At 44.9% G+C, this 13,262-nt stretch overlaps 1 protein-coding gene across 2 annotated transcripts in view; it reads left to right on the top strand.

The window, feature by feature from the left end:
• The window catches only part of ARHGAP30 (Rho GTPase activating protein 30), a 41,652-nt gene extending 31,272 nt beyond the window's left edge, over positions 1-10,380 (top strand). The window contains exons 8-12 of one of the 2 annotated variants that reach the window (XM_060253387.1): positions 471-568; positions 1,038-1,109; positions 3,598-4,089; positions 5,635-5,879; positions 7,645-10,380. In XM_060253387.1, the coding sequence (XP_060109370.1) occupies positions 471-568; positions 1,038-1,109; positions 3,598-4,089; positions 5,635-5,879; positions 7,645-9,888 (3,151 nt within the window). In that variant the 3' untranslated portion in view covers positions 9,889-10,380. Of the gene's footprint in view, positions 1-467; positions 569-1,037; positions 1,110-3,597; positions 4,090-5,634; positions 5,880-7,644 lie in introns of both variants that reach the window. The other variant, XM_060253378.1, reaches the window with a different exon arrangement.
• Positions 10,381-13,262: the final 2,882 nt, after the last annotated feature.

Genomic DNA, 13,262 nt, shown 5'->3' with positions numbered 1-13,262 from the left:
GGTTGGACTAGATGACCCTGGAGGTCCCTTCCAACTTTATGATTCTCTGATTCTAAGATGGGTGAGATGCACTGCAGAGTTGTAGGGTGACCCATAGAAGAAGCAGCAACCCGTTGCAGCCAGGAACATTCCTTTGGACAGGAGCTGGGCATAGACTCACTAGTTAGCAAGGTCCTATTCATGAGTATGGTGGGGAGGGGTAGGAAACAAAGAAGGATGGTAGCCTGAAGTTTTGCCTTTAAGAGACACAAGAGGGAGAGCCCAAGAGGAAGGAGCTCTGGCATTTCTCTCAGCAAGGAATCCCAGAGCTGATTAACAGAACCAATTCCCTTCTTCACTGCTTTTGTCCTGGGGCCAATCTGATGATGAGGGAAAAATCAACAGGGTCCTGTGCACAGCTGTGATGGTGCGAGATGCATCGTGTAGACATCTTGCACAGTTTCTAACCCCAGTTCCATTGTTCACAGAAGAAAGGGCTCCCTTAAGGCAAAGAAATGGAGGTCCATCTTCAATCTTGGCCGATCCAGTAATGACTCAAAGCGCAAGCTGAACAAGCCAGAGGAAAAAGGTAATGGGCTTCAATGGCTGCTACTTCTTGAGTGCATAAATGTCATAAGGACTGTGGTATCCAAGGCTTTTTTGTAGCAGGAACTCCTTTGCATATTTGGCCACACACCCTGATGTAGCCAATACTCCCAAGAGCTTACAGGGCTGTTCTTACAGGGCCTACTGTAAGCTCTTGGAGGATCGTCTACTTAGGGGTGTGTGGCCTAATACACAAAGGAGTTCCTGCTACAAAAAAAGCCCTGGTGGTACCTGTTCATGCAGCAACTGCAGATTCCAAGTCCCATGTCTCACTGCTAACGGGAGCCAAGTCCTCATGCAGAAACAACATTCAAGGCTGGAGAGGAGAGACTTTCTACAGCTATTTCTGTGAACTTTTTTCTCAAATTAAGCTGAATCTCCCAGAGACATCGAGAGCACAAAAAAAAATTGATCCTCATAGCAGGTGGCTCAATCTTGTCTTTCTTTTCCAGAAGTGGAGAAAATGCGATTGCGACCAGCCAAAAGCATGGATTCCCTTAGCTCTATGCCCTGTGTGAGCGATGGTAGGTGTAGAAGTCATTAAGCTTTACTTAGATTCACTGTCAGGAGCTCCACTCCCAGTCTACTTGTGGGCTCCATGTTTGCATCTTCACCAAGCACATCATCTCATCACTAAGCTCATCATCTTATCCATATAAACCCGCTCCTGGGGGAGAGAGCAGAGCATGCTCTTTCATGCTTTTTTAAAGCCCTGAATAGTGGCATAGAAGCTCAGGAGAGTGAGGGTTCCATTCCCTGCCTGAAATCAGAGGTTACCCTTAGAGGCCCCAGCAGTGTCCCATGAGCCTCTGGGAAATCTTCCATTCCTGATGGAAGCACACGGGCCAAGAATCTCTGGTCAGTGGTGGGCCCTCCTCTGAGCCATGGTCCTTGGAAGATGCTCCACCTCTGACTATAGCCCTGGCAGGCATTTATAAACCTCATGGATAAGGGGTGTCAAACATAAGGCCCACGGGCCGGATCAGCCTCGCAGAGGGCTCCAATCAGGCCCTCCAGCAACTGGCTGTCTGCTTCATTTCCCCTTGCCTGCTTTTGTCGGTCGCCATTTTGTGTTTCTTCCCAGACAGGCCAGAGCAGCAAAGCAGTCTTTCCCTCTCCCCCCTCCCTTTTCCCAAATGGAGGAGCAGCCTCAGCCAATGATAGAGCTTGGCTCTATAGCTCTGCTGGGTGATTAAGTTTGCCAGGCTCAATTAATCACCCTGCAGAGCTACTGAGTCAAGCCTCTCTTCCTTCAAATGAATGGCTTGAGGCTCCTCCCCCTCCTCATGCCCCAGGGAAGGAAAGAAAGAGCCAGAGTTTCTTTTGCCAGTCCCCACCATCAGGAGAGCTACAAAGAGTGCTTTTAAGACTAGCAATGTTTTAGTGAAGGTATGAGCTTTTTGCCTTGCTACAGAGAGAAAGAGAGAGAGTTTTGTTGAGCTTGTTATGGGTGTAACTGGGTTCCCCTCCTCTTTTTCATTGTACTCATGCCCTCCAATCTTTCTCAATAGCAAAGCATGTGAACTATTTAGAAAAGAAATATCAAAATTAGGCTGAGAGTGTGTTCCACCCCAGGTTTACCCAGCAAATTTTCCTTAATTTTTCTTTCACATTTTCCTTTGATTGGGGATCTTGAATTTAGACTTCCCAGATAGTAGGCTGACACTGACCACTGTATATGGCTGTCTCTCTGTTCTTGTAGTAGTTTTTTTTTGGGGGGGGAGTTCTATTTTTTTTAATTGTAGTCATTTTTCTGGAGGAAATTATAGTTTTGTAGACAAGCACATAGCCCTCAGTCTGTGCCATGGTGCCTTCACATGTTCTTGACTAGTGCATGAAGCAACTTCTGTACAAAAGCTCATAGTGTCCAGCTGTTTCATGTTCCTCTGGGTCTTAGCCTCAAAGCATTGACCGTGAGATATTTGTAATGAATGTCAATGAATCAAAAGTAGGTTTGCAACTTACAGATGCGTACACCTGAACAGCACATATTCAAGACAGGTACAGCACAGACACTGTCTGCAGTTTTTGATGCAATAATTCATAGCAAGAGGTGACATTTATCAGAGACTGTAAAACAAAATATTGCAAGTGTGCTAAAATTTTAAGCATGTTTTAAGTTAAAAAAAATCTTTAATTGTGTTTGTGTCCTTTATAAAGTTTATATGTCCGCTACCTGGCATTACATTTTATGATACACATGGCCCAACCCGACAAGGCCTCATTTATGTCAAATCCAGCCCTCATAACAAATGAGTTCGACACCCCTGTCCTGGAGCATGGAGACTAAAAGGCTAGAAGGACTGTGGTTGTGTCTCTAAAAGTACCAGGTAGATGGAATGGGAGGTGGTGGCAGCTACATGCACAGACAGTTTCAAGAGGGGATTAGATAAACACATGGAGCAGAGGTCCATAAATACCTATCAGCCACAGGGTATAGATAGAAATCTCTGACTGGGGCAGTGATGCTCTGTATTCTTGGTGCTGGGGAGGGCTTCTAGTGTCCTAGCCCCACTGGTGGACCTCCTGATGGCACCTGGGTTTTTTGGCCACTGTGTGACAGAGTGTTGGACTGGGTGGGCCACTGGCCTGATCCAACATGGCTTCTCTTATGTTCTTATGTTCTCTTAACTTGAAATTGGAACTGACATAGCACCACAGCTGTGTACTCTCTGATTTCCTGAGCTAAGAGACATTCTGGAAGTGATGTCATTCCTAATCAGGAAACAGTGAACTCCCTCTCCCCCAGGACTGCAGCATCGGTCCAGAGCAGGGTTGGGGGCAGACTTTAGAGTTCATGCAACTCCAGCATTACCTTTCATACACTTTCCCCCCATTAAATCCCTCACTTTGATCATCCCAAGCCTTAGCGACAGACCTATTTGGGGTCATTAATCAGCCATTTCACAACCGCGTCGAGGCAATAAGGCGGCACCCTGAAAGAGGTTGAGCCACCAATAGGTTTCAGTCTTTCTGGTCTCTTATTGATCTGGCTGTCTTCTCTGCATCCAGATGTTCCTCAGTTGGGGAGAAAAAGGTCCCAGAAGCAGCCCATTCAATGCCATGAGAGTTTTAATAGCCATTCTTCACAAGACAACAGCTTCCTGGAGTTAGAGAAGATCAAAGCCGAGGAAGGAACGGGTGAATCTGAGGGGGAAGCTACTGCCAAGTCAGAGCCCACAACCCCAAAGGCCAGCAGGTCCAGCCTTGTTGGAGTGGCCCCCCAAGGGCGATCACCCCAGTCTGCAAGGAGCCGGGCAGAAAAGTGTGCTGGGGTTCACATCTCCGGGCCTATCTCCGTCACGGTCCCTTTCCACATTACCTCCAACCTCACGTTATCCCGACTGACTCGGGGGCTGGAGTGCCCTGCCCTGAGCTACTGCACTTTGGAGAAGGAAGCGCCTGAGACTACTTTGGCCACAGAGGTAATACCTTCTTTGAAGCAGAAAGAAGACAAGCCTAAGCTGATGTCGGAGAGCAGCATGGACAAGAAAGATCCTACAGGTAAGGCAGCTAGTCTTCCCGTATGGCTTGGTTACTCACTGGGTTCACTTGGATTTAAAAACCTACCACTGGCCAGAAAGCTCAATCACATTATAAAAGCCTTGTGATCTGTTTTCTGCAGATGACCACATACAAAGCTAGGAAGTCCCTGGTTCAAATTTTACCTTAGCCAAAAACTAAATGGTGAAGTCCTAATAAAAAGGTAAAGGTAGTCCCCTGTGCAAGCACTTAGTCATTACCGACCCATGGGGTGATGTCACTCACATCATGACGTTTTCTTGGCAGACTTTTTACAGGGTGGTTTGCCATTGCTTTTCCCAGTCATCTACACTTTACCCCCAGCAAGCTGGGTACTCATTTTACTGACCTCGGAAGGATGGGAGACTGAGTTAACCTTGAGCCGGCTACCTGAAGCCAGCTTCTGCCAGGATCAAACTCAGGTCATGAGCAGAGCTTCGACTGCAATACTGCAGCCTACCACTCTGCACCACGGGGCTCCTAATACCGTCACCCAAAACTTCAAAATCTGGAGAGAAATTTGGGTGGGGAGAATTCAGAAAGTATACCTAGAATAAATTCATCTTCAATTGAAAGGATTATCTTTTGACACTAGGTTGTGGTCCCTTTGCAGTCTTTCCCATAACTCCTCTAAGAGCATATAAGAAGTCATCTTTCCAGCAGAGACTGGAGACTTGTTTTGCACCAGAGTGTGAGCCCTTTGCCACCCACAAAATGAGGCAATGACACTGTTCATTCCTGAGAAGCAGTGGCAGAGGGAACAGAAACAGCAGAACAACACTGTAGTGATTCCCCCATCCCGCCACTCTCCTTGCTCACAAGTACTGTAAGGTGCTCTGAGACTCCTTTAGGTAGTGAAAGGTGGGGTATAAAACCAATTCTTCTTCAATAAGGCAGCGGATGTCCTTATTCCATCTGCTTGGCCACCCTTGCCTATCATGATGTTATCATCTTAATTTTACTATTACATCTTTGGGCCTATAGCTGTACTGATATAATGTGCCCAATGGAAATTGCCGCCTGTGATATATATGCTGTTTGGTTTATTGTGTTTTAATGGTTTTAGTGGGTAGTTTTTAATTGTTTAAACTTTTGTTGTTATCCACCCTGAGCCCATCGCAGGAGAGGCAGAAATACAAGTTAACAAAAATAAATAAAATAAATAAACTGGGGTATCTTCCCATGCTTCCTGCCATTTCTTTCCCCAGTTGTAATCAGCAGTACATCCTCGACGTTTATGGTTCAAAGTGAACTCAGGATATGGCAAGTGATCTCTCTTGCCTCTTCATAGCAAGTGGGCAAATGGTTATCATTGTCCCACCTGTTTGTCTCCATAAAGGGGGACCAGTTCCTCTTAACCTGAAACCCAAAGATTTTATTGCTCGGTTCCCAGGCCAGGATTTTTTTTTTTTACTCTGAGGTCAAGGCAACTCAGGGTTGCATTTCCCAATCACAAAAAAAGACTAATCAAGGCACTAGTCCCTGCTACCATGACCCCACTTATTCTTTTGTTTTTATGCACTGCAGAACCAGACGTGACAGTGGAAAGCCCGCTGGAATTGGAGAGCCAGTTGTCTCTGGAAGTCCAGGATTCCTTTTCCTTCCTGGACAGCCAGGATGCTTGGCTGGGTGACAGCCTTGATAGTGACCAGCCCTGGAAAAGTCCGCACATGGCCACCAATTTTGCAGTCCAAGAGACAGATGACTTCCCAGCCATGGATGATGATATGGGAAGTGGATTCATGAATGAAATGATGGGAGAAAGCTGGCAGGTTAGTTATGCTGGGGAAAAATATTTGCATAGTTCAAAAGACAGTTCATCTGGCTGGCTAGAATTCTCAATGGCTGTCTGTGTATTTATCCACAATGGACAGTTACCTAAAGAAGCCAATGCCCTCTGTTTTAGTTTATGGCTGAGGTGACCTTTTCCATTTCATTGTTCAACAATGTTGCACTGTCCACAGTTTTTTGTCCAATCACCAGTGTCTGCCCTCCCTATTGCTGTGTTTCATCTATCAGATAATTGTTCACAGGTTCCAGGACATGAAGGGATGAATAGAAATATTTTGAGGTTGCCCAAATTTCAGAAGCTTCTTTAAGGTTCTTCTTCTGAATATTGGTATTTTCATAGCAAGAAATGGAAGGAGGAAGTAATATGAAGACTTGGATAAGTAGGTTATCACCAATGTCAGCAAGAGAAGTTGTGGAAGGACAGAGCTGTAGTTCAGTGGATAGAGGACATGCTATGCATGCAGAAAGTCCACAGTTTAAATCCTGACATCTCCAGTTAAGGGTCCCCAGTAGCAGGTTTTAGAAAGACTGTTACTGAATACAATGGACTAATGGTCTGCCTTAGTAACTTCTTATAATTGTGACATTTTTTTAAAAGCTCGCATCTCAGTAGTACAGCATACAGAAAATCCCAGTCTGAATTCCTGACAGCTCCAGTTAGAAAGGATCTTAGGTCATAGGTATTAGGATTAATTCTTCTTTGCCTGAGAAACCTAGAGACTGGTCACCAGTTAACATGGACACATGCAGCCCTGATGTGGCTAGCCCAGGCAAGACTAATCTGGTCAGATCCTGGAAGCTAAGCAGGGCCAACCCTGGCAAGTACTTGGATGGGAGACCTCCAAGGAATACCAGCACCAGGATGCAGAGGCAAGGATTAAAAATCCACTTCTCTAAAACATCCAAGCCCCCAGTAGGGGTCACCGGAAGTCAACCATGACCTCCAAGCATGCACACATGTTGTTGTTCAGTCGCACAGTCGAGTCTGACTCTTTGCAACCCCATGGACCAAGTCACACCAGGCCCTCCTGTCTTCCACCATCCTCTGAAGTCTGCTCAAATTCGTGTTAGTTGCATCAGTAATGCTGTCCAGACACCTCATATTTTGCCGTCCCATTCTTCTTTTGCCTTCTGTCTTTCTCAGCATCAGAATCTTCTCCAGTGAGTGCTCCCTTCTGATTTGGTGGCCAAAGTATTTCAGCTTCAGCTTCAGCTTCAGCATCTGACCTTCCAAGGAACAGTCAGGGTTGATTTCCCTTAGGACTGACTGATTTGATATTCTTGCAGTCCAAGGGACTCTCAAGATTCTTTAATACTTGTTAGTTCCCTGATAAATCATTAACACATCACAATCTCATAATGTAAAACAGTGATTTTAATACATAGCTTATCATTTTACCTTAAAGGGATTTAATCCAGTACTTTCAATCAATTATTTGCTTCCTTCATTGACATTCTGCAAAACTAGATTTTGGAAGTGACTAAAACAAACAGTTTTTGGACAATTCTCTCTAGGCGAATCATTACGAATATGTATCGCTTCAGTGTATTTATCCCAGAACACTGAGCGAGCAGTACATCATCAGAGTGAACTATGAAAGAGGTGGTAAGTATATAGTGAGAAGTACAGAGTAACAACTAAGAGAAAATATGAGACAAAAATAAGTGTGTTTATGAGTTGGGGTGGTGTCTTGTTTAAACCTTTTATTCTCCTCTTTGTCTGCCTCCTTATTCCATCATTTCTAGATGGAGACATTTTCTGCTGTGCCATCACTGAACTATCTGTCCATTGAGGAGTGTATGAATGAACATTCAGATGAGGAAGATGACCAATACTATCTAGCCATGGGTTGTCTGGATAAGGAAGAGCACTCCAAGGAGGTGGACTCTGAAGAAGTCTATCTGAGTGCATATGATGATCTCAGCCCTTTAGCTAGTGAATTAAAACATTCTCAGCATTTCAATGAAGCTCCAGAGCTCCCTCTCATAGGAAATCTGATGGAAGATCAACCCTTCAGTCTTCTTGGAGAGATTTCACCTACAGACCCAGCGGTATCTGAAGCAGATGTGGGACTTTTGCCAGGCACTCCTCTAGCAAACAATCCACAATTAGCCAATTTGCATTTAGACTCAGAACTACCAAGCTTGGCAGAGGAAGAGGATGGAGTGTTCCTGAGTTCAGGAAGCGATTCCCATGAGTTGGAAACATCTGAAAAGAATGGAACCAAAGCAACTGAGATAAAGCCCAGTTTGCCTTTGTCTTTGCAAGCAAAAGATTCAAATGCTGGAGATGAAGATGACCTCCTTCTTGAAAGAGGATGTTTGCTTCAAGCAGAATACCCTCTCAGAACTTCAGAAGAAAACCAGGAAAAAATTGTGGCTCCAGAGTATGGAACTCAGGCAACTCAACCAAGCCTCAAGGATGAGCAGCAGCTACAAGCTCAGGTTGCATCAGAAATGGAGCAGGTTCAGTGGCCTCCTTGCTTGCCCAGCTTAGAGGCTGATGGACCAACTCCAGAGGTTGCTGGAACATCTGATGAGCACGTGGACTGTGAGTTCCTACTTCAAGAGGCTCAGCAGCTACTGAGCAGAGAGATTTCCCAAGCTTCTTCATCACTGGAAGATCAAAGTTTGACTCAGACTCACATCCAACATTCTCCCTCATCCGGCAGTATATCTGAAATGCCATGTTCTGAGATGCAACCTCTGCCTGACCCTATGCTCGACTTGAGTCCTGAGCAGCTTGAGTATTGGTCCCACACATCCCTTCCCCATGTCCCGTTGTCTGACAGCTGCACTGAGTCTTCTTCCTCGTTGCTCGTGGCCTCTTTCCGTAAGAGCTGTCCAGAAAGTCTTCTGTGGAAACCTTATTATGCACCACCAGAAGAAACTTCAGCTGCCCCCAAGCACAACATGCAACCTGATGGAAGTGTCTCCATGAGAAAGACCTCCAGCATCGTCCGAGTCCAGCAGGTGAAATCTTTCCCGGTTGTGCCTCCAAAGCCACAATTTGCCAAGATCCCTCCTTTCCTAACGCCAGCCTCTCCTACCAAGGAAGCATCCATTCTGTGGCCTGACCCACCAATATCAGATAAGAATGATGAAGATGAGATGAAGAACGGGTCTGATGAGGACACTATGTGCAAACCACCTTGCTCTACCAGCCTGACCACCGACAGCAGTGAATCTGTAGAAAGTCTTCCTGCGTCTTCTGAAATGCCCACCTCTCCGGGTAACTGCCTCGGTGGTTCAGGGGCCCTTCAGAAGCAGCGGAATTCTATGCCAGTGTGTCTAGAGAAATATGACAGGGATGAGGAGAGCAGAGGGGACACGCTTCAAAACTTGCAGTGCTCCTCGCCTGCAAGTTTGGATAAATGCAGCCATTGGTCCAAGAACGATGTGTTCGGCGGAGATGACCTCCAGAAGATGAAGTGTTCCCTTCCAGGGAATTTAAATAAATGCAGTGGAAATTCTAAAAGAGAAGAAGAAAAAGGGGAACCAGCTCAGAAATATCAGCTGAATAAGCATGGCGAAGGCAGCAGGGCTGCTCCTCAGAAGCAGAGGTGGACCAACTGGCGCAGTGGGGGGAGCATGTCCTTTGATGAGGCTGTTGCCCTCGCCAAAGAGAGGCATGCGGCTCAAGCGCCGGTCAGAAGGATGCAGACCTATTGCTGTGGAGATGTCGAGGGTCTGCACAGCCTCCCCAGAGCAGAAAAACCTCCCCCTTTCCCGAAACCTGCTCTGAAACCCTTAGGACAGCGCTCATTGAGACCTCTGAGTTGCATAGGCACAGCTGCATCCCCAGACCTTCTGCTTTCAGGGAAGCCACTTCTTGCTCAAGCATCATCTGAAGTCATTTCAGAAGGTCAGCTTTCACCTAACCAGGAGGCACCTTTCATTGCTCATGACCTGGCCAGGAGCAGGCTGAGCTTGCTAAAGATGAGAAGACGCTTATCCCTGTCAGAAGAGATACCAGGTGCAGCACGATAGTAACTGAGGTGACTGGCCTTGTAAGCTAAATCATGGAACTGGGGCATTAGCCATGCCTAATTCTGTGCTGGGCTATGGCCTGAAAAATGTTAGTTGCTCATACTGCAACAGAATCCAGTTTGTATTCTTCCAGATTGCAATATCTCACCAGAAAGCCTTTTCAGTTTGTAAACAATGATCTGTTAAACAAAGATTTCCCCCCCGCTGTGCAGAACTCCATTTGAAAATGCCTAGTTTTGTAACTCTTAATTGTAAAGGGCCAGTGGGTGATGGACAGACCACAGGTAGAGCATTTGCTTTGTGTGCAGAAGGTCCAGGATTCAATCCTTTGCTATCTCCATTTAGTTAAAGAAGCACTCCAGATTCAAGGAGAGCCAGGGAAGACCTTGGAGAATCATTGCCAACTAAGGCAGACAACACAGAGCAAGACAGATCAATGGGCTGAACATATATGTGTGTAACTTTGGCAAAATAAACAGAATTTTCATCTTATCAAAGCTGCTAATGGCCATATTTTTCTATTAATTCTTTGTTTATATAGTAAAGGCATTGTCCCTCATGACTAAACTTGCAAAATACTGACGTTTCCATCTGCCTCTTACTTATCCTTGCACATAGAGAAGCAAAACTTCTGCTGTTCTCAGACAGGACTCAGTATCAGCAGCAGATCATGTCTGAGGCTGAACAATTTCTGCAGGGTCAACAAATCATAGCAGTCGCTGCAGCATCCTCTCCATTCTCCTGGCATGGTAAATGAATTATATAAGCCAAGGGGGAAGAAAAACTATGATTGAAATCAATGTTCAGAAAAACAATAGTATGCATAACCTGGGTTGCATCTCTGCATAAGTGTTGTCGAGTGGTGGCTGAGTTATGGCCACCCCACCAAGGGGTTTTCAAAGCAAGTGAGAAGCAGAGGTGGTTTTCCGTTGCCTTCCTCTACAGAGTCTTCCTTTGTGGTCACCCATTCAAGTAACAATCCTACTTAACTCCCAAGATCTGATGAGATCAAGCTATACCATGCTGCCTTCCCTCCCTGTATCTCTACTGGTTACAAATTAATACAAAAATAAGTACACAGGAGTTTGGCAGCATCATAGTAGAAATCTACCTAGTATACTTTTCTGATTCCAAAAGGGCCAGACAGATGCTTTAATGGCAAGGAATGAAGGCAGCTATCCATCCTTGCTGTTGCCTCCACAAGCGTTATTTGGGTATGTGCTGCCACTGAACATGGAAATGCTACTTTACTATTGCCAGATTCAAGTCCTGAAGCCCCTTAAGAGACCAACAAGATTTTCAGGGTATGAGCTTACAAGAGCCAAAACTCCCTTTATCAGATATGAGTTTCATTTTGCTATTCTGGTAGTAAGACCTATCCTTGAAGTATTTGTCTAGTTCCTTTTTAAGAACATAAGAGAAGAACATAAGAGAAGCCATGGTAGTAAGACCTATCCTTGAAGTATTTGTCTAGTTCCTTTTTAAGAACATAAGAGAAGCCATGTTGGATCAGGCCAATGGCCCATCCAGTCCAACACTCTGTGTCACACAGTGGCCAAAAAAATTTATACACACACACTGTGGCTAATAGCCACTGATGGACCTCTGCTCCATATTTTTATTTAAACCCCTCTTGAAGGTGGCCATGCTTTTTCAAGCCAGCAGCCATCATCACATATTCTGGCAGATCTTCCCCTGATTAAATGCTGCATGCCACTCTGTGCAAAGGTTCTCTTTGTTCGCCTACAGTACATTTCATTGCTACGGTAGCTGATCAGTGCACATGCTTTGTTCAGAAAATATATGTATTTTCTAAGCGGGACTGCTGATTTAAATTTGTGTTTATTTCCTGAGCAAACATGCGTATGAACTGGTCACTGCTGTAACAATTAAACCATGACAGTTCACAAATTATTTATTTTTATTTGGCTTATATCCTGCCCTCCCCGCCGAAGCAGGATCAGGGCAGCTTACATTCCACAAAAGTCATTAAAAAGCCAGTATTGATGTAAACCAAAAACAGACAGACATACACACATAATAAATAACATAAAACAATATCAGGTGCTATTTTGATCTTAAAATAAATATGCTTCTACTAGATTTTCTATTGAAATAAAGCTCCTAAAGTCGTGATTGTGCATTTGAGGTGGGCCAGATAGTTCAGTGTCTGTTGTTATGGGCCTTTATACACCTTTTGGACTATCCAAAAGTTTAGCCATGCATCCCATGTGCACAACAGAATTTTTATCCAACCTAGACAGATTTCTGTTTGGCCCTTTCTGAACATATACCATGCTCCTAAGCAAAACTAGGCACTTGAAGGCTAGCAGTGTGAGCCTAAGCAGTGTTCCCTTTAAGCTGTTAGTGTGAGCTAGCTCAGTTTTTTAGCCTCTGGCTCACACATTTTTGTCTTAGCTCAGGAAGGATGGCCTCAGAGCAAACTACTTCATGAAGTAGCTTATAACTTTAATGCCAGTAGCTTGTAAAGTAGAATTTTTGCTCACAAGACTCCACAGCTTAGAGGGAACATTGGTGGAAATTAGTGGGCTTTAAAGGGGATCACTCTGATTTGGATGGCCCTGCAATATTCCAATCTTCTGGACAAAGAATCCCATAGGACTGGTCTGCTCAAAGTCCAGAACTTTCTAATCGGTCCAGAAGAGGGCAATGAGCTCCAGCAGCTTTTGAGTGCTTCACAGGTATGTTGTTCTCCCAGACTTACTGGTGACTTTCAATATTCAAGACTCAGATCATTTAGAAAGCTGCCCGTTTAAATTCAGCAACAGTTAACTGCCATCACAAATTAATAAAAACAGTTTACAGTAAATCTCTGCAATGTTGTAACATCTTTCTAAGTTGAGCCTGAAAAGTTTTAGATGCCCCCAATACAAGCCAAATATTTGTGGTTCAGAGCTGCTGCACAAAAGCCTGAATGAGGCCAACATGAGGCATCTGCGCAAGGCATTTTCTGATTTGTTTTAGGACTTTCATTCTATTTCTTTGACACCCTCAGAAACATTGGCTGCCCATAGGTTGCCTTTCAGTTCAGCCAGTCTTGGACCATAAGGGAATGATTTGGGCCCATTTTTACATCCCCGCTCATGCTCAAAGTGAACAATTCTAGACACGATATCCCTTCCTCAATGTAAATGATACCCTGGAAATCTTGTTAGTTATTTAGGTGCTCCTGGGCTGTAATCTCGACCTCCCTCAATTTAAACTATTGTATCAGAGCTTGCTTCCCTGGGAACTGGATTCAGTACTGAGTAGTGGCAGAAGCTGCACAAGAAGGGAAGGATTCTTTGAATTCTGGCAGCTTCAGGAGCACCCAACCTCACTTTCCATTCATGGCCAGTCACAAAGTTTCAGTG

This window comes from Heteronotia binoei, chromosome 1 (assembly GCF_032191835.1).
Source record: "Heteronotia binoei isolate CCM8104 ecotype False Entrance Well chromosome 1, APGP_CSIRO_Hbin_v1, whole genome shotgun sequence".
NCBI lineage: Eukaryota > Metazoa > Chordata > Lepidosauria > Squamata > Gekkonidae > Heteronotia > Heteronotia binoei.
The sequence above is the reverse complement of the archived record's forward strand: the minus strand, read 5'-3'. Positions and strand labels throughout refer to the sequence as shown.